At 41.0% G+C, this 22237-nt stretch overlaps 1 protein-coding gene across 3 annotated transcripts in view; it reads left to right on the top strand.

The window, feature by feature from the left end:
- The first annotated feature begins 9954 nt into the window (after positions 1-9954).
- Positions 9955-22237, top strand: part of acsl6 (acyl-CoA synthetase long chain family member 6) — a 37355-nt gene continuing 25072 nt past the window's right edge. The window contains exon 1 of one of the 3 annotated variants that reach the window (XM_085175334.1): positions 9955-9973. Coding sequence is in view for 1 of the 3 variants with exons in the window: in XM_085175332.1 (XP_085031458.1) it covers positions 11011-11056 (46 nt within the window). In the remaining 2 variants the exon portion in view is untranslated. The other 2 variants (XM_085175332.1, XM_085175333.1) reach the window with 2 other exon arrangements.

Below are 22237 nucleotides of genomic sequence, written 5' to 3' on the forward strand. Positions count from 1 at the left end.
ATTGGAACAGTACTTGGTCTCCGACTGATGACGTATCACGAGTACACGAGAACGCAAGTACGCACAAGTACGCATATTGAGAAAGGCCCAATGTATCTGTCCATTTTGGGGCTTCCCGTGTGGTGTGGCGAGTTTGCGTGCTCGCGCATGCTTTACATGACGCTCGCCTGCGCGTACCCGCGAGGGAATTGCAGGGAGTTTTTCCCGCGGAGTTTTCACCGGTAGCGGGGGTCTGTGGGATTTCCCAAACGAATACAGAGATCTGGATTGGAAAAGGGAAAATCATCCCGTTTTTCCCACCGATTCTTCTTTTGTTTTTTTTGGCTGGCAGCCTGTGTGCCAGTGTGCAAAGAAACAGGTGAATTATAGGAATTCACTGCAGCTGGCATGAAACAAAACCAGCGCCAGCATCATCATAGTTTAGTGAAGAGAATCACTTTAAAAACAAATTTAAAAAATAAATAAATAATGTTACGTTTTTAAAGATCTTCTTTAAAATTGTGCAGCGTTATTATGCAATTGATGTGAACCAATTTTTCTAACCCGCATATATATATATATATATATATATATATATATATATATATATATATATACACACATATATATATATGTGTGTGTGTTCTTATTTAAAATCCGTTATACCTGAAAATACATAACTACAACGTGACAACCTAGCCCCTATACCTCACCTTAATTCTGAAACAGGCTTTCAGCAAACACCAGTGACTGATTAAAACACTTGACTGTCTGTTTCAAACCGCATCCAATGTGATTTCACTCCCAACTGACCAAATTCCTCTAAAATCTATTGCACTCTGTGCTTACCCCGGGCTAGTCTGGACATTAAGGTCACCTACATGCAGCAAAAAATGTAATTTAAGGCTCGAGTCACCAATCTTGCCTTAGACTCGCCTTTTGACAGCTTACCTACACTGGAGCAATTCAAAGCCTTTCTTCAACTTTAGCCACAACGTTAAACTGAAGGTGCAAGTTTTTCTTTAGCTTTTATAATTGTGTTTGTTTCACCGGCAAATCCAGTTTGCTTGTCTTTTGACTGCAGTCAAAAGACTTAACTGTGAAGACTGTTCTGTCTCAGGTGATTGTTTTATTCTGCTTCTTTTCTCACATGAGTAATCTTCATGTCAAATACTCCCAATTGTCACTTTCCAAAGGACAGATTGCAGTTCTTTTTAGTGGGATAACACCTGTATACTTTACTTAGCACCTGCAAATTAAAGTATTAGAGGTATATAATAGAAGGCAATTAAAGTGGGGGAGAAAAATAATATAAAGAAATCTTGCCACTATTTGGTAAGGGAAGATAAGTTTCTATACCAGCAGACATGAGGAAGCATGTTGGCTTTCCAAGATCAGCCTAAAATTCAGCCCTCAGGTCAACTACTCAAGTTCCACCCAAACAGGCCTCCTGAATCTGTTTCACACAGTGGAGCTTTATAGAGTTTAGCACCCCCATTAGGCCAGTCGCTGTACTGCTTGAAAGAAACGTGTTACATCAGACTTTGTAGGCATTCAACAGTTGAATTGGAATTTCAAATTATAGTTTAAGTATAAAAATAAATCAATAAACAAGACGTGATGCAAGCAGTACTCAGAGCCTTTGCTCTGTTGCCAATACAGTGTACTTTCAAAGGTGTCCCCAAGGTAAATGTTGTATATTCTGTAAATTCCTAGGAATTCCTATTTTTGACATCAAGTCATCCTAAAATGTTTCAAAATTCATTTGAGGGCTGTGAGTCATATGACAGGAAGAAAGAAAAGCTGTCTTTATGCGACACACTGGATTCATTGTTCAGACTTTACTCTAGTCCTTCCCCTTTTGTGAAATAGTCAAACGTTTTGCCTTTCAGGGCCTCCAACAGTTACATGAACTAAACATTTTTAGAAATTGTGTTGGGAGGCAAATCTCATGTTGAGCTGCTTTTATCTGAACTTGATCGTTTTCAGAAACATGACAAGGGAGCCCCACTAGACTTTTTTTTTTTTTTCGCAGTGTATTCTATATGATAATCTTCTATATAGGTTATGTACCACAGGTTTTTAAAGTGGCTGTAAATAAACCATTGCTTTAAAATTCTTTACTTAATTCAACTATCATAGCCATCTCCAGACTGATTTCCAACCAGGGGCGGATCTATAGGTGAGCAAGGGGGGGCAACTACCCCCCTGCTGTAGAGAGCCCCCCCTCCAAACTCTTACTGGTAAATAATACTGATAAAAATTAATTGCTGGTTTGTCCAAAAGCCTCTTATAGCCTTTGTTTTCTTTGAAGAAATACAATAAACAGTTTTAAAGTGTTTTTGTGGATATTTTGTTTACTTCATTTCAGGGCCGATTTTAGCCCATTTTTGGGAATGATCTAAAATCAAAATGAATCAAAGCAACCCCAAAGATTTCTTACTTTTCTGACAATATTTGCTGTTTGTGTGACACACAACTAAAAATGTAAAGAGCATACAGTACTTGGTTGAGACGCAACATTTTAACAACAAAAGTATAGATACCCCCCCCCCCCCAAAAAAAAAAAGAAAAAATGGTTTGTTTCAGCTCGCCTCTCCCCACTCTGGCTCTAGCACCCTTGGTGCCAGAGCGATGGTGGCTGAGACACAGTGGAGCGGAGGTGTAAGTGCCTGGCTTAAAACAGGACATATTAGCTGCATTTAACCTGCAGTTACTCTTTATATAGTTAGGTAGGAGTCACACCATGTTTCTTTTTAGCTGAAAAACATTACACCCAGGTAACCTGCAGTGTTGAAAATGTGTTTTCCGTCTATATTTGCTACCCTACAATCCGTCCTGCTCTGTAGTAAAATCAGCGACCGCCCTGTTGCTCCCATTGAAATTTATACAACCTATTTAAAATCTAAAACTTACAATTGTCCGTAGTCTACTGTTGTTGCCACTGTCCTGTTTGAAATGGAATGAGAGAAGCTGGTCATTTTGTCATATGTGCATGTGCCAATATTAAACCCAGGAGCCACATTCAGGTAAAAGTGTAAGAACAAATGATCCATCAATAAAGGATAATGTTGGATCAGTGTTTCAATATTTAGATCTTTTATCAGATGTACATGTGGTTTGGTTATTTGCCTTTTGGTTGAAAGTACACTGAGAGAGGATTTTTTTATTAGTGATCTTAATAATGTTTTTTTTTCATATCAATGTCATTTTTTTCATCTAATTGAATACAATCTATTTGTGTATGATTGTCAGTCCAAAGAGGGAGAGAGGAGGAAAGAGGGGAACATGAGGAGAAAGTACAAGGTCAGGAAGAACCAGGTAAGAAAACAGACAGGAAATAGTGACAGGCAAAACAGAAACTGTTAAACTGCTTGAGAGAGTTGACCACCAAAAGTGATAGACAGATTTGCCAACTTCAAGGTGAGGCGATATAGGTTCAAATAAAAGAAAAAAAATCTGCAGAGCCATATCTGCAGTAAAGATCTTTTCATACATTGTATACATTGTACCAAAGTTGGAGTGTATTTTTATATATCTGTATTATATTATACATGCACATTAAAAGTGAACCTTTGTCCAAAAAATGCACTCAGTTTACTTCTCATTTACTATGAGCATCATTTTCCCCCAGTAATTAAGGTTAGGATATGTATTTTTTTTTTATTTTATTCCAATCCATTCTTCATTTGCAGCATTTAAATAACCTTTATCTGATTTGATGGTTTTGTTACAGACTTTAAAAAAAGTGTTTTGCTTTTCTTTCACAAATGTGGGGATTCAGTTGTGTTAAAATGTACAAAACAATGATGTCATGTTTTGTGACGAGGACCCAGGCACAGAGAGACTTGATGAATTTAAGAATCTTATGATTTAATAAAGAAATTTACAGACTTGCACAGAGATGGTAAAATTATGATGACTAATAACGGAGATGAAGACAACAGACAATGAGGACAGGTTTAAATGCACTAAGGAGACACTCAGAGGGAACTCAGGACAACTGGGGACATTTAAGGATGCAGGGACTGGCAGAGGCAGGGAAGAAGTCTCATCGTGACGAGTAAAGTTTATCTTGCCTGGCTGGGCAGCTCTCTGGGTGCTCAGCACCCACAAAGCTCTGATCCTAGAATCGCCCCTGCTTCATTTACATTTCGGTGATTTTCACATACGTTACAGAAGAGGTATGTGCCACCCTGCCTAAATGGTAAAATGGTAAATGGCCTGTATTTATATAGCGCTCCACTAGTCCCTAAGGACCCCAAAGCGCTTTACATATCCAGTCATCCACCCATTCATTCACACAATGGTGATGGCAAGCTACATTGTAGCCACAGCCACCCTGGGGCGCACTGACAGAGGCGAGGCTGCCGGACACTGGCGCCACCGGGCCCTCTGACCACCACCAGTAGGCAACGGGTGAAGTGTCTTGCCCAAGGACACAACGACCAAGACTGTCCAAGCCGGGGCTCGAACCGGCAACCTTCCGATTACAAGGCGAACTCCCAACTCTTGAGCCACGATCGCCTAGACCGCTTGCCCCTCTTTGTCCATTGTTTCCAACCTTCCTTTAGTTTCTAAAATCACTTGCAGAGCAATGGTTTATTAGAAGAGTTTCACTCAAGATTTAGAGGTTTTTATTGCACAGAAACAGCACTAGTGAAGGACAGTAATAATATTCTTTTGGTGTCTGACATTGTACTTGTCTCTGTGCTTGTACCGCTAGACCCCAGTGCAGCATTCAATGCTGCACTGGGGTGCAGCATTCTGTTTTCTTGATTGTGATAAAGCTCAGGTTAGCCCTAAAAAACATAGAAACGTGTTTTCTAGCCAGATGCTTTCTCTGGATGGCATGGCCTTGGTCTCCAGCACCACTGTGAGGAACCTTGGAGCCAATTTTGATCACGATATGTTGTTCAATGTGCAAACAAATATGTAGGACTCCCTTCATTCTTCTTCATTTCTTTCTGAATGGTATTGCCAAAATTAGAATGTCCTGCCTTAGAGTAGCGCTGACAAGTTAGTTCATGCAGTCATTACTTCTATTCTGAATTATCCCTCAAAAGCCTTCAGTTAATCCAAAGCATGAATCACAGAGCGTACTGGCAGAAAGGGAGATCATTTGTCTCCCATATTAGCTTTTTACCATTGACTCCCTGTAAACTCCAGAATTCAGTCCAGAATTGGGAGGCAGACACCCTGTCTGCTTTTATGAATAAAGCTCTTTTATTTTAAAGCTTCTGGTTGGGGTTGAATCAGGTTATGTTGTGCTCAAAAAATAAACACTCCATTTTAAAATATTAAAAATGTAAGCAAAAGTGTTTAAAGCTACTGTGAAGAGGATAAAAGAAGAAGAAGAAACATTCTTAAAGTAAAAGGGCCAACCAAATACCTCATTAGCTGATTGCCACCATTAGCAAAAAATTAATAAGTTGGCTCATTTCCTTCATTATTTAAGCAAAAGTGCAAACATTTTCTAACTTATCAGCTTCTCAAATTTAAGGACTTTTTGTCTCATGTTCTGTGTTCTTAAATATAGTGACACTTACCGTATTTTTCGGACCATAAGGCACACCTTCGATGAACGAGTCTGTTTTCATACATAAGGCGCACCAGATTATAAGGCGCATTAAGTGAAACAAAACAGTCAGAAAAGTCTGATTTTACTCCACTCATTCTTCTTGCTTCCTCCACTTCTGTACCATTGATTCATTAATATTGAATTCTCTCACAGCTGCTCTATTCCCATGTTGATGCAGTATATTAATGACTAACCTCCTATTGTGGATGGATTATCTCAGTTGTTCTACTGACTGAAGTTTGGTTCGTTTACAGCATCCTGCCATGTGATTGCATTTGTCCCTAACCATCGGGAACTCTCGTGTTAACTTTTATCGAGTGGAAAAGGGTTAGGGTTAATCTTCCAGCTTCACTGTGTTTGTTATGCTAACACAGCTCTGTTGCTAGCGATCACATAGCACATTAATATATACCAGCTAGCCCAACTTCAGTAACCCTACAAACATCACTGCTGTTTAGTTTTCTGTCTTCATTTATGTTGGAAGTGATAGCAGAGCTGTACGTTTTAATTTTTTCACAAATCTCTCAGTCAGAACATGCTATGTCATACTTAGGTGGAAACTAGCGAGCTAACTTCCTGCTAACTTCTAACTCTGTTAAATTTAATAAATTCTGTTTTCATGGATTCCTGGATGTTAAACTTAATTGTTACACCTGGTAAAACAGCAACACTGATCATTTTATTAAAGATGAAAGAATTTAGACAGTTTTTAACTCTCAGTGATGCCGCAGTGTTCGCTTGACTTTGGGACCTGAAGCGGACGGAGTTTTGGACCCAGATTACTCCACGAAGCTCCTGACTATGCTAGCCTTAATGCTCCAACAATCCATCCAGCGGTGCGTCTTCATAGCTTACCAAAGTTGTACTAAAACATTTTTGATAGATTTTTGAGCGCCGTGTACCACATAAAATCGGTTCAATGTCAGTAAGCACAACTAGAATTTATACATAAGCAGCTCAGGGTTATAAGGTGTACTGTCGATTTTTGATAAAAAATTAAAGGATTTTAAGTGCGTTTTATAGTCTAAAAATTGCGGTAATAGAGAAAGTTAGAATGATAAGATTTTTTAAAAGATAAAAAGAATATGTAACAGTCCCAAGCCTAAAACCCTAAAACAATAAAGTACCACTATGGAAATAAGCCATGTTTTATCCTGCATTATGCCTCATTTTCTACCCATTACAGTTGACTATTATTGTTTTTACATTGTATGCATCCATTTATGTGTGTGTCATCAAAATATGGTTCCAAAGACAACTCCTGAAGAGTCACATGGGGGGGGGGGCAATAATTATCTGAATTCCTGCGGAATTTTTACATTTTTTATTTATTATTTATGTTTATTTGTGTGTTTATGTGTTTTCTACAGTCAATGGTAAACATACACTTGTATCATTAGCTTACAGGCTAAAAATGTCACAAAACACACTATTATTAATTTCTGGATATACAAGGTACTGATAGACCTTACAGCCATTGCTTTCTGAAGGACTCATCTGAAGGATTGTTTTGCATTTAGCATAAATTGCCTAAAATGTGTAGCCATGCTTTTCCCACTGTTTTCTACACTCCCTGTTTCCTGTCTATCCAAATTTCAAATTAAAAACTTTTGACATTTATGAAAATAAATAATAGAAATACAATTTTCATGGCTACATATTTGTACACCCCATGTTTCTGCAAGTATAATATAATTATATTCCATAATAGTATATGCTAACTTTTGATGATTTTGCAGTGATATCTTTTAGCTACTGAACTGTTTTTTCCCTTATTTTTTCCTCGTATGTTTACTTTGATCCCATTGCAAAATAAATTAACTCAATTCCAGCGGCCTCACCAAAAACTCCATTCGTCCTCCTCGTGTCGTGCAGCTGACACACCACAGGTGACGTGATTAGTTTTTACAGACCACACTGAGATTAAAAAGACATTCACAGTCTTAAATTTGATTTCATCCTCTATTTGTGGCTCTGCTTGTTCATTCATCCACTTTGAATAAATGGACCTGGCTAATTTTTCCCTCTGAAGGCTTGCCTGCTCTTTGCCTCATCAGTGTCTTCTTCGCAGGAGGAAGAGAAAAGGAGAAGGTGGTGAGCAGTGCTGGGTAAGTTACTTTAAAACGGTAACTAAGTTACATTACTAGTTACTTCTATCAAAAGTAACTCAGTTACTTCAGGTTACTCGTTACTTTCAAAGTAACTAGTTACTAGGGTAAGTAACTTTGGTTTTACTCAGAATTCTCTTGTTAATGTGTTGCTTCCATAACTTTGCCAGTCTTCTAGCTTGCTTACTTGCCACAAGTGCACTGTGCCACCTACCAATAGAAAGGAAAAGATAATGTGCATATTTCCACGAGAGAAATCCCACGCCTGGACCGTCATTGACTGCTGCCATGATTCTAGCCTACGTCACAGCGTCATGTGCGCCTTTTACATCCACACAAAAACTGCAGTCGTGGTGCTTTGATTGTACTCAGAACTCGGAAATTCTGCCTTCCGAATAGGAAGATGTAGGTAACACCAGACTGCAGATGAGCTGCATACAGGGCTGGACTGGGACAAAAAATCAGCCCGGGCATTTTGACTAGAGACTGGCCCACCATTATAGGAAAAATCATAAAGCCTTTGAATGAAAACAAACGCTGTTGTGATAGTGATGTACACTGTTTTGATAATATATATACATCAATCTATCAATCGTTTGTTGTAAGATTCAGATAATTATTTTTTAAAAGCGAGACATTTTAAATGAGAATAAGAAAGAAAAGTATTTCTTTGTGCCCACCTCTCCCTGTTAATGCCCTACCTGCCCCCCTGGCAAAACTTTGCATCTTCAGGTGCGGATCGCACCTGCACAGTTACCAGCTGTCAGCTACCTAAAAAAGGATCCTGGGGTTATTTGTCTTTCAGAAACAGTTCATAACTTCCTTTCAACTCATTTATGTCACCTAAAAGGTAAACCTGTTTCTCCATCACCTGTTCAGCTCTGATGATTCAGTAAGGACATCTCCTGGTTTCATCTTCATGTTTCCCTCTCACCAGATAACCAAACCGATATCATGACCAGCAGCTTTTTTGCAGCTATGGCTCCAGCAAACATCAGCTGATAGTAGAAATTAACATTAAATAAATTCTAACAACAGCTGATCAAGCTTAAACGTGCTGCTGTTGTTTAACGCGACATCGGCTGGTTTCCTCTTTGTGGGGCAAAGTGGGCGATAAACAAACAATTGAGCCCCCTGGCAAAACTTTGCATCTTCAGGTGCGGATCGCACCTGCACAGTTACCAGCTGTCAGCTACCTAAAAAAGGATCCTGGGGTTATTTGTCTCTCAGAAACAGTTCATAACTTCCTTTCAACTCATTTATGTCACCTAAAAGGTAAACCTGTTTCTCCATCACCTGTTCAGCTCTGATGATTCAATAAGGACGTCTCCTGGTTTCATCTTCATGTTTCCCTCTCACCAGATAACCAAACCGATATCATGACCAGCAGCTTTTTTGCAGCTGTGGCTCCAGCAAACATCAGCTGATAGTAGAAATTAACATTAAATAAATTCTAACAACAGCTGATCAAGCTTAAACGTGCTGCTGTTGTTTAACGCGACATCGGCTGGTTTCCTCTTTGTGGCGCAAAGTGGGCGATAAACAAACAAGAGAGCCGATCAGCTGATCATTGATCAGTTTTCATGATTGAAGTAGAAACGGGAGAGGGAGGGGGAGAATGAAAGAAGAAGAGGCAGCTGTGCAGCAAAGACACAGAATAACTCCAGCTTTGTGTCTTTTTTCATTGTAGCTGAAGTCCGGGACAAACTGTTCCTTTTCACCTCAATAAGAAACGCATAATATTTTCTCTGAATACCAGACGGGACGGTTGGCAACTCTAATAACCTATGAACAAAATAAAGTTCAACATCATTAACTTCATAGCACCCACACAGCTGTATAGAAACTCCGTCATGCTAGCTAGTACGCAGTACGGAAAAAGTCAGAATAACGAAAATAAACTCCACCTAAACTTGGTTTATATCTGACCCAGATAGACTGCAGGTCATAACTTCTTACCTGAAGTTCACACTTGGACCGGCGGCTGCCTCGGGTCTCTTTTCCTTCTGCGTCCCCTTTCCCTCATCCACCTGCTGGCCTCCACCACTTGCTAATGTTACAGAATCTGTGGAAGCTCCGCGATAGCCACCACACGAAGTAACGAGTAACGACCCTATCTAAATCCCAGTAACGACTAACGCGTTCCTGATTTTGGCATAATAACTAGTTACCGTGCTCGTTACCACAATAATAACGTAGTTACTGTAACGCGTTACTTAATAACGCGTTAGTCCCAACACTGGTGGTGAGTGGCATTGCTGGGAGTGGCAGATTACTGGTCGAGAGGAGTGACCCATTTAATAAGGTCAGTCACATGATGGCAACACCATAAGCCTGTTGGTCACTCCAGTGGTGACCAGCCTGCTCACTGAGGAGTTATGTGTGAAGATAAATTAATAGCATGTAGGCCACTATGTTACCAGAGACACTTATGAGGGTTTCATTTTTAACTAAACACACAAAGAAATGGTCAAATAAAAGTAAGAGCCTCCAAAAATAAACTGTGGTGTAGTTACATATGAAGATGCTTAAGATAGCAATTCGATTATTTTAAAGAGCACGAGAAGTGCTCTCTCTCTGTCGCTCTGTCTGATCATCTCTTTGTCAGCCCTTTCTCAAGGTTACTTTAGTTCAATGGGAGTGTCTTATTTGGACCACGTGATCCTGATGCAAAGTTACTCTGTGTCAAAGCTGTGCTCAGCTGCAGGGATGGCGTGATGTACCAAATGATACCCCCCTAGAAATAAATCAATATATAAAATAAATAAATAAATAAATAAACACTGGGACAAAAAAGATATAAGCTTTAGCTGAATTTATTTAATCGGGAAATTAAAAAATGTGAATGACCGAAATGCATCATGCAGATGCAGCTTCAGACACTAGCGTAGTTATTTTGCGACAAATGAGAGAAGCAGCTGACCACTTAATGCGTATGAGCATGCAGCGAGAACGGATAGTTCATCCCCAATAACCTTGGTGTCGATCGGATCTTCCCGCACGACCTACAAGCCCCTCATATTCAGCAGGGGAGTCTGCCATTGCGCAGCAGCCAACTGGGTGAAGGTGGGAAATCCACTAAGAGCGAGGATGCTTCTATAGGGAGTCGGGGTTTATTTCCTCAGTCAACATTTTCAGTTTTTTCAGGCGAAATTTACGCTGCTGGAAATCGCCATCCCTTGCCCGGCTCCCCCACTGTGGTCTGTCTCAGTTATATTGTCAACCCCCCACCCCTCCTCCTCTCTGCCTCCTTAATCTCCCAGATTGTCGGCGACTTGCTGCAGTCGATGCTGCAGTTCTGAACCGCTCCTGCGCCGGGACAGCTGACTCAATGAGAAAGACATGCTCGCATTCGTTTTGGTCTCTGGGTCTCTCTGGATTATATTAGGTGAGTCGTGAATGCCTCTTTGTCATTTTGATTCATTTGAACGATTTAGCGTCGCTGGGCTGGAGGCCAAGAAAAAAAGCGGATGCACCTGCCGCGCAGTGGGCCGAGGCGCATTCGTGTCTCATTCATTACCGGCTTTTTTATTTTTCTGAGGCTGTGCTTCAATATTTCCGTTTTTACAGACGAAACTGCAAGAAGCTTTAGTCGCGATCCATTGCTGTATTTGGCGGTTTGCCTGCACCGCAGGACGCGGGTGACATTTTTTCATTTTCTCAGGCTACACGTGTGTTAAGTCAGCCCGGGGGCAGGCGTTAGCATTTCACCGTAGCGGGTTCTAGCTCCAAGCAAGCGCAGGGCTCGGATTTCTGGTCAAGAACTCCGAGATTAAAGGCCAACATCATCGAGGGATGCATTCAGGTGGGCATTAGCTACCTCTAATCAGGTATGGAGTGGGATGGACGACTGGTTGCCATGCGGCTGGGTCCGCGCGGCTGTTCCGGGTATCAGGGTTTTAATGTACGAGTGTGTGCTTTGTGCTTAAATCCAACTATTAAAGACAAGGCTGGAAGCTGGAAGGGGTACATTTAAGGTTGGACCGCCGCTAAGGTCGTATGACATTGTGCGTAGAACCCGGACACACGTCATTTAAACACCCCACCCCCTGTTAGCTCACGTCTCCCAACCGCCGGCCATTCACACCCTCGCGTCTGCTGTGCGCCTCTACTTCAACCTCGCTTTCAATAATCTCATATCAAACACATCAGATGGGCAGAAAAACGGTTTTAAAAGTCATCATTTCGCCCATGATGTCGTCCGCCATGCTTCCGTGATGGAGGATGAGGGGATGAGAAAGGATGAAGACCGATGACGCGCTTCAAGTGGCTGCCGCTGATTGGACGGAGCTGTCCATGAGCGAGCAGTGCTGAAATCCTGCGGCCTACCGGCAAACTACCGGGCACGGCGTGCTCGCTTTCACCAACACGACCCTGGTTTTACGCACCGATTCTTAGGGGTGTTGGAGCTGAGCAGAGACACCATTGTTGTCATCCGAATAAATAATATCAAAATAAATAAAGTACTAAAAAAACATCAGTTTCGAGCTGTGATGTTAAAAACTGAGGGATTCTCATATGATGAAAGAAACTGCAGGTAGTGAAGGCTGTTTGTTTGTTTGTTTTAAAAGAATTGTGGCGGTAGATTATGTGCCAGCTCGGTAGGTTTAATGGCAAATAGGCGGAGGTTATTAATCCTCCAAAGAACAGGTCGCATCGCCAGCGACGAACATGTGGTAACAGCTGGCGTTTTGACTTAATATTCCATGTTGCAGTTATAGGTTTGAATGTGCTTTGTACGCAATCACTTGGAGTCTGTGATCCAAATTTAAGATGAAATTAATTGTTCGCTTGAAAATAAAGTTCCCCTTGGGAGCACTCAATGCACCTCTCACCTGTCACCACATCCCAACGCCCTGCTGCTCCTTAGAATAAATAATGCATTTTAATCAACGGCTAGTGCAGCCCTACACATGGTGTAAGCCTATTCTTTTTCCTCCCTTAATATTTAATTAAATAGATAGGGGCGGTTTCACCCCGCCCTTTGCCAAGAAACAGCCAATGGTGTTTTAGTATCCAAGCAGAGCAGCTCCTCTGTTTAACGTAACACAAGCCTTGTGCACACCAGGGGACTGCTGACTTGTAATTGGATGACTATCCAGTACATCATCATGCTCTTTTTTTTTTTATTCACACTGAGAATCTTTTGCCTCTTAAATTAGAAACTACAACATGAAGGAAGTTGCACTGTGAAAATGCTGAAATAAAATTCCTCTAATTAAAGAAGAACTGCATGACTGGGCAATATTATAAGACAAATCTTGAGGGTTAAGTAATTCCTGCTGTGCAATAATAACTGCTTGTTACTGACCACTTTCACTGAATCCTAGGAGTGAGGCGAATTCCAGGAAAGGTCATTTTATTTGGAGCGGTGGATGGAAATTTGCTAACAAGCATGACCTTAAAGTGGTGCATAGACGATATATTAAACAAATGCAACACCTTAAGTACATATCGCCGAAGACAGTAATAATAAAATTAGGCAGTCTGGGTGCTCTCAGGGCCATATGTCAGCATGGATTTTTGCTGTTTCAGCAGTCTGTGCACACTCTTCCACATATTGTGGGATGATGGGTTTAGTATTAAGTGCTGTGCAGCTGTCTGCCTCCCTCTTTCTCATATACATTTGTTTTTTAAGTGGTGCAGTACTGTACCGTACTCTAAAATGCTCCATCTTTGTTGACTGGATATTGCCTGTCATGAGCCTTAAATGAATCAACTCCCTTTCTGATTAAAGACTTTAAAAAAATTTGTGAGCATCTACAGCAAATTTTAATAATGCACAATATTAAGAGGAAGTTATTATGCATGCTGGTCAGTAAGAAAGTGTTCTTAAACAAAATAACAGCCATTTAGCTGCAGAATATACCTATGTTTCCTCGTTCCTCTAAAACTGTACGTGTGCAAGGAGAACACTCTCTCTAAAAAGGAGTGAAGGTGGTTGTCTTTGCCTGCAGTTCACAGACTGTAAAATGAAGCTGTAAAAACACAACACTATGCATGTACACTGTGGTTAACACTTTTGCAAAAGTGTTGTTTTGGGGGTTTTTCATCTTTCTGGACAAAGTGTAGTTCTATTTTTAAAAAATCATATATACACACACAGACACACATAGTGACTTGTTAATGATCCTACCCCTCCAGCTTGAGATCTAAAAGTCAGCTTTCCCTCTCACTTTGATAGTCAAATTAAACTGTGAGCAGCATCAGTTGATGTTTGTGTGTGTGATTTGTTTAAATGCGCACAGGTTTCTTTGCATATAGGTGGGTACGCGTGTGTGTATTGTTTGACACTATGCCAGGCCACTGAAGGAGAAGTTGAGTCTGCATGTTTAGGCAGCGAGTGCCAGAAAGAGAGACACACATACACACACACACAGAGCATCAGGGAGGAGGGGTGGGTGGGTGTGGTGAGAGTGTGCAGCGTCTGTTGAGCCGAGGGTGGTGTGATACGGAAGCCAGCCAGGCTCAAACGAGGCCAAAACGCTTCTCGCTTCCCTCCTCTTGCTTGCCTCAGCTTAATCTGGCTGTTGGCACTGGCAAGGTAATCACTAGTTTGCACCGGACAATGTGATATCCGCCCGGTACCCCTTGACACACATCACCTGCACACGCACCCACCTACACAGACACACATCACACCTCACCGGCTGCCTGGCTTCCCCCGACGCCTTTGTAAGTGCCGCTGACTAGACCACATCTGCTTTAACCCTTAGGTAATGCAGTTATAGTTTAGATCTGCTGCCTGCTTTGTTTGCTCTATATTTTTCTTTTTTTATTACAGTGCTGCATTTTTTTTAACATATTCTGTATATGTTGTATATTCCAGTCCCTTCTGCTCAGTATATCCATATTACTTATTTATTCTGCACCTTATATCTTTAAATGTTCTTGCATGAGTAATACCTGCTCTACCCCTCCTTGACTGAGATGCAGGAGGGGGGGGGGAAAGGATCATTCTTCTGCACCGGATATTACAGCATCTCTGCAAGTATTCCTTATTGAGCGTGACAGAAAAAAGTTGTGGTTTAAGTCATGAGGTGTGGGCAGAAAGAGATATGAATGAGTGGCTAAAAGAGAGTGACTATAAGCAAGGGTAGGTGGTGTTCTGGGATGATTAAGCACTGATGAATTGTTTTTATTTTTATTTTTTAAAGAAAAAAAAAGAAAAGCATGAGCAAGAAGAGCGATACCGTGCACTGACGCGAGTGACACTACAAAGAGAAGGAGGGGAATTTGAAGAATAAGAGAAAGCTGAGCAGGATGTCTTTAAATAGAATACTGTAGTGAGGTTACTGCTGGTCATCTGTCTCTGTGCTAATAGGTTGTAATCTCACCACGTTGGACTTTAATCATTGGTGATGGCCCTCGGATGGGCCGATGGGGCGGGACTTAAGGACGAAGGGTTGTGTTTCCTTCACTTTAAGCCTCAGAGGTCAAAGGAAGTTTAACTGACCCATCCACTTCCCCTGATCACTGCATAGATTGCTGTGCCCCTGCACCAAAATCTTTGCTAAGTGTAATCTTCCTGAGACAGGAAGGGAAGGAACCTCTGGGGCTGAGGTGGTACGATAAGGAGCCAACGTTTCATGCAATTTCACTAATCTAACTGGTTAAATAAAGCAGCAGAACTCCTTCGCATTTCTGTTTTCCGTCTCTATTTAAGGGAACTCTTTAAAGAAACTATGCGAGGGAGGCTGCAGTTGCGAATCCCCTTTGCTCCGTGTAATTCCGTGTAGTGCATATGTATGAAAAATTGCAACGTTTATTTTTGTAACCCAGCTGTTCACACGCAGCATGTGCACTAGACGTTTTGTAACAGATACGTTGCAGTCAGTGTTATCTTCTTTCAGTTCTCTGACTGTGCACATCTGTCAGGCTTGCAGCCAAGTGTATGTCTGCTCATGTCTACTCGTTTTCTTTTTCCTCCAAGCATATTTTTTCACACTCTCTATTCAATCTGTTTTACCTCATGAATTAGGGCGCTTGCCTCACTTTCTCACTTTAGGTCAGATTGCAGGGTCGATCACTGGTACAGATCTGAAGTCCTGTGTTTTAAAAATGACATATGGTCACTTGATGGTTATTGAATCTGTTTCATATGGAAAATCCCAAGAGGTCATCAACAAAATGCTGAGAAAACCAGAGAAAATAGAAGGCACATGTATATCATAAGCTCTGCAACCATTTACAGCAGTGGGACACTTTGCTCAGCTTTTTGTTATACAGTATTACCTGATTATAAAACTCAGAAACAGCTACGCTATCTCCACGACTGTTGAAAGCTCAGCCACAGCTTTACAGCATCTCAGTTGCAATAAACCCTTATCACTATTTTATTACAGACATCTGTCCACAGACTTCCCTTGCAGTGGCTCAGGAGAATGAAGGTTTTTGCAACCTGCTAACTGTAAGGTTCAAATGACAATGCTTGACAAGCAGCCTGAGCTGTAAATGCAACTCTGTTGCATTTACTTCCTTGGGTTTTTGAGCGTGCAATGTGTTTGCCATTGTACAAATTAAACAGAGAGGCCTTTGAGTTCATATGCTGATGCTGAAGGTCACTGCTGTTGCTGATGGGGTCTCTGCTGACCTGCTGTTCTCCTGTCACGACAGCTGAAGCAACACTCTTTGTAGGAGGCAGCAGGGATGAACTTAATGGCTTGTATGGGGATGTGTTTATTTGTGTATCTATATGTGTATAAGTGTGTAGGGAGCAGGTGGTTTGGTGTTTGATTGAGGTTACCACAGGACATCCTATAGCGAAGACTTGACCCTTTATATAAAAGTATCATGCAAACCAAAGTGCACAGCCTGATCTTAACTACGAAAAATTCTTTTAAAATGTAATTTTGCTACTAAGATTAAATGCTTCTGGAGCTTGTAGCTGTCAGAAGAGTGCTTCTCTTCCACCATTTGGAAAAGTGTACCAATAATTCATCTTGAGTGAAGGATGCTGCTTGTTATCTGGATAAAAACTGAAGAAGACAGCATGTACTGAAGGAGTCTCCTGAATGATTGGCTGCCCAAGTTTATTGTATAAGGACTTGTTAGACCTCTTGCTGCCTCTCAAACCTTTTCTGTTGCTCTGTAGTCTGGTATCACTTTTAATTATCCGATATTGTCATGAAAACTTACAAATAAAGTTTTTGTAGGACAGGTTTCAGCTCTAAAGATGTCATTGGAATATACAGAAGAGAGCAGCATATAATAAAGTAAGAAATAACAATGGCCAATTAAATGTTTGCATCTTTGCTTGAGGCCAATTAGATATCCGGCAGGTTGTGAGTCACCTGCAACTGTTGGGCTATTTGAGGAGAAGATGACGTGGCATGAAAACATGTGTGTACTAAAGCATCCGTTGCTTTGCTTAAAGTCTGCATGAGTGGCCTCAGTAAACAGATGCCAACAGTGGGTGTCCGTAAATGATAAGCAGATGTGGATTATTTGCAGATGTAGCCTACCCTTCTTGTTTTCAAATCCTTGCTTGACTCATCTTGCTATTAACAGTATTTTTAAACCTGCACCAGACAAAATAACCTTGATAATCTTTAAGCGCCTTCTAGTTTAAGTGGACTAAGATGGAACTGCACCTCTTTAAGCGTCAACTAGCCTGTAACTCGAGACTTTAGATCTGATGTGTAGAAGAGTAAAAAGAAATCTGATAGAGAATGTTAATTTTAGATTTGTGAAGTCGTATTTTTAGTAATATTCATCCACTCTCAGTGTTCCCAGTTCTGTCTAGTCTTCTTTATTGTCTCCAGATTGAGACGGTGCGTATCTGTGCATCTGTATTTCTGCATCACTGATCCCAAAAAGTTGATTCTGTTCATCTGGACGTAGCGTTCTTTAGTGGAAGAAGCGTTTCTTCGCTCTTCCAAGTGACTACTTCGATCTCGGGCTACACCTACAGGCCAGTGAGCACTCTTTCAATGATGACGATGTACACATCCTGGACAGGGAGGAACGCTGGTTTGAGCAGGGAATCAAGGAGGGCTTTTAAATGAAAGGGAAAAGACCATCTCTGAATCGCAGAGTAGGCCTAAGGGTATTTCTTTCGCCATCTTACAAGGCTGTGATTGCTTATCAGTGGTCATGGCAATTTGCATATTAATGATCAAGAAACTCAACTCACAGCCCATTATTCATCACTAGGGATGGGTATCGTTTAGGTTTTATCCGATACCGGTGCCAAACCGGTACTTTTGAAATGGTGCCGGTGCTTAAACGGTGCTCAAACCGGTGCTTAAAGAATCAAGAACACAAACTTTGTCCAAAAACCTCTCATGTTCAGCTGTTTTTTTGTAAAAAGATAACAATGTTAGCCTTTTCTGCAGCTATAGGGCATGTATGGTATCACTCTTGGCAGGAAGCAGTGCTTAAACAATGGAAAAAACACAAACTCTGTCCAAAAACCTCTCATGTTTAACTGTTTTCCACTTTTTCTTTGGTCATTTCAGCCTTTTTAGCCAGGGTGAAGGGAGTATCTGCCATCAAACAAGAAGACAGCCGCATGTAACTACGACGATGTTTGCTAGTTCACCTTACATGCATTAATGTAATAACGTGGTTAGCCTACTCAACGTAAATTACACACGAACAACATTAAGCTACTCACGCAGAGAAGAACGGCTGCTGCTGCCATCATCATCCGTCATCATTTCTGCTACACTGGCAGGGCTAGGGGCCAGGACTCTACTCTTCGGATTTTTGGGGGATGTTGCTAACTCCGGGTCCGATAACAGGCACCACACCCGCAGTAGATGTGCTCGGTGTGAGGTCTCGCAGCAAGCTATCAAATACGGCGCATTTTTTGGCTTTAAAAAAAAAACCGCTATGCGTCGGCAGGTGTTTCATCGGATTTGAGGTGTTACCTCCTTTGACAGCATCACAGTATCACCTTAAAGCATTTGTTGCAGGCTGCTGAGTTTGCATATTTTGCTGTGAAGTACAGCCAGACTTTTGACCCCTTCGCCTTGGGCATTTTTAATCTGTAGCTCTGCTCTAAAAGAACGTACGTACCTGGGCCCGCCTACTATCCGGAAACGTAAAATGATTGGCTAGATTTCAAAGTGTGTGACATCTCAGGAAAAAAAAGTACCGAAATAAAGCACCGAAATAAAGCACCGAAATGTGCGCTGCTTTTCGGTCTGGTTACTACCGTTTATGTCAGAACCGGTGTCATCATGGCACCGGATACCGGTACCCATCCCTATTCATCACTGGTGCTAGTTTCAGTCATTATGCAAATATACTGTTTAAAAAGTTGGGGAAACCTGCAGTTAGCTGAGACCGAAGAAGACGACATCTGCACAGTGATGCTTTTATAACCAGCCACTCTCTCTTTTCTGCCTCCTTTATTCCAGCTAGCTGCACAGTGGTGTCAGTGGGTTATGAAGTCTGTCTATATTTAGAGCAGGTCGAAAGCTGTTCCCCCTCCGCTGCCTCTCTTTGGAAACGCCGCTCCACCAATCCACTGCGACTCTTCGCTGCAGCCAAGCCACATTAGTCACAGGACACAAAACAATTCATTCGTGATACAGCCACAGTTTGATCTAATTACTGCCTTGGCGGTCTATAAATGTTTACGGAGGTCTTCTGGACTTTGGTTTCAAAATCTGCCAACAAGACACAACAGACACATCTCAGCCCCCCAGATGTTGTTTAACATTCATTAAATTTCAACCAGATTTGGACCAGCTTGAAACTTCCAGCCTTCATTTAAATTACAGAAGAAAGAAATCAGACTTTTTCATAATGAAATGTTTGGCTCTGTACTTTGTGATTTAGAGGTGCTGGCAGACACAAGTTTCATTTTTCTGTCTGTTTCCCACCCCCCAGTGAAGCTCAGAGTAATGCTTAACAGATATGAATGGTGTCAGTGTGCACATGTAGTTCTTAGGAAGAAGATAAATAAGAGTATTTCCCAAAATATATTCCCCTAATGGTTAATCTTTACCCAAACATAAAGAAAAACCTTCTTTCTTTTTGACATGTAAGTATTTGTTTTAGAATTTTACCTCCATATCTAATGATTTTTAACTTTTAGAATCTTCTGTCTGTCTTGATTTCTCAATCAACTTTTACCGTCTTCACTAAGATCCAGTCTTACTGAATCCAGCTGCACACAACAGGCAGCTCAGTGGCTCTGGACATTTAATTATAGAATTAGCTCTGACAATCTAACTGCTTTAGTATCCACACAAATGCGAGCAATCAGTGCAGTGTGATTTAGAGCCATTATGAAGTGGCAGCTTTTACTTATTGTGCTAAACTTTTCCCGATAGTTGAGCCGCTTTAATTCCCCCTCATTGTTACTGGAACACTTCAGATTTTAAAAAAAGGCCAACAGAAAGAGAGAAAATATCTGAGAAGTGCGGCAGAAAAAGGAGAACTACGGACAACTGCGTTATTACAGGGCCGGTACTGTTTTCAGACACGAGAGGGATGCTGCGGTTTCTCACTTACAGGTGATAGTTTCTGTGTGAGCAGAAACTGGACTCAATTTAGAGGACTCAAGCTAAAAAAATAAAAATAAAAATGGGATGGCAGTGTCAGAAGAGATGAAGACATTGCGCAATAGGCCTGAATTAAAGCAGAGGAAGTGATGAGTACCAGCTTACTGTATCTTAACGTGCTGTCATATGTCAGTGGGGCTTTACAAATGACTGTAGCAACTGACTGCTGTTAGCATCAGGGTGTCGGTGTGTTTTTGCGGTTGTATCAACTGAAAAATGATACTGTAGGGTGAAAGTGTGGTTATGGGGTTGTAATAATATCTGTGAGCATGTATTCATATATAGCAAGACTAAAAAGGTTGAGTTTGTGATGACTTTGTGACAGTAAAGTATATAATTTAAACTTTGAGTAGCTGCATGCATGACCCTGGATGAGGTGCATTTTGAATTTAAGCTTCGTAAGAGAAACTTATGAGTGCAGCAAGCAGTGCACATGTTTCTTTACGTTAACACACGCAGCACCCGTTTCTCTATCTTCCAGGCTAATCAAGCTTTAAGCAGCTGAAGACTATTTTACACTTACACACTGTCAGTTGAGGAGACTCACAACGGGTATTAGGTGTTACTTTTTCATCATAATAATGAAATTTTGACTATCAGTTTTGTTTTCTGTCATCAGCCTTTTGAAATGATTGCAGCCAGCGTGACTCATCGGGTGCAACACCTATAGATGATATCTCTTTGATGGGAATTTAGCAACCCAATGGAAATGTGCATTATGCAAACACTGGATGGATATTTGGCTGATTCACACATTTTTTTTCTTACGTTTAAATTTGCAGAAATAGATTTAAAAAAAATTAATTGCTTCATAATCTGGACTGTGTACCCTCCAGTGTAGACGAGGTTTTTAAAATGCACTCTCAAGTCAGGCTATTCAGGGGATAGTGTCAGGATCATGTGGCCAGATACAATAAGCCCATTATTTACTTTTCTCCCTTTGTAGTTTTACTAATTTGGATAAATAGAAAAAGACGGTAGTTATTTTATGTCTTCTAAACTCAGCTAATTTTTGGAAAGTTTTTAAAGCATCATGTGGGTTCATGTGATTCCGCCTCACTTTAGTAGTTTAGTGCACAGAATAGTGGTTCCGCTCTAAAATGACAGGTGAATGAGGAAGTCAGCGTTCCCACGACCTGATGTATTTATACTTACCAGCTTCATTGTCTGTTGGTGTTTGTCTGTGCATGCATGTCGGGAGAGAGACATGCATGAGAGTGAGAGATAGACAGACAGTGAGAGGAGACAGGAAGTGTCTGATTGGCTGTGAATTGTGACACTGCCCCGACAGTTCATTAGATTAGATGGTGCTGTCTCTGACTCATGTCCCAGGGGAGGGAAGGAAACCCCCTCCCCACTCAGCACTACAGCCAGCCGCCCCCTTGGATAAATTATGTATTTCTTGATATGTGTGTGTGTGTGTGTGTATGACTGTGCAACTATTCCACTACAGTTTAACCGCTGTCCTTTCTAGTCATCAGTATAGATAATCTCTCCTGGCCTTCTTTTACAGTAAAAATGAGAAATGTGGGGGTGAGACCCCTCAAACACCAGCTTTTGAGTATAAATTAAGTGTTTCAGGTCATTTCGCTTCGGTGAAGGAGTAGCAAGGTCAAATATGCCCACGTATAGCCACAAAAACCTGTCATAAAGTGATGGAAACAAGTCTGAGAAATTAGTGGGAGGGATTAATTTTCTAGTTGTGTTTTAAATGTCTCAGTCTTCATCTTAGGATGAAGACTGAGACAACAACTTCACATGGTTCACATGTGAAGTTGTTAAAGAGCTTACATGATCACATCCTGAGCAAGGCTTTCTTTTCAGTGGCATGAAATGTGAACTGTTATGTGAAATATGAAAAAGTCTAGAACTAGCACTCAATAAAATTTGTATAGCTTCATGCGTGTTTGAGAAGCTGTGATTCACAAGACCTTTATTTAATCTGAAAAATAAATACTCCTGTTTGGTTTTAGGTAACTGAATAGATATTATATAGAGATTCATTAACAAACCCGACAAGCCCGAGAGTATACTTTTAATGTTCTAAAAAG

Source organism: Neolamprologus multifasciatus, chromosome 10 (assembly GCF_963576455.1).
Source record: "Neolamprologus multifasciatus chromosome 10, fNeoMul1.2, whole genome shotgun sequence".
Lineage (NCBI taxonomy): Eukaryota > Metazoa > Chordata > Actinopteri > Cichliformes > Cichlidae > Neolamprologus > Neolamprologus multifasciatus.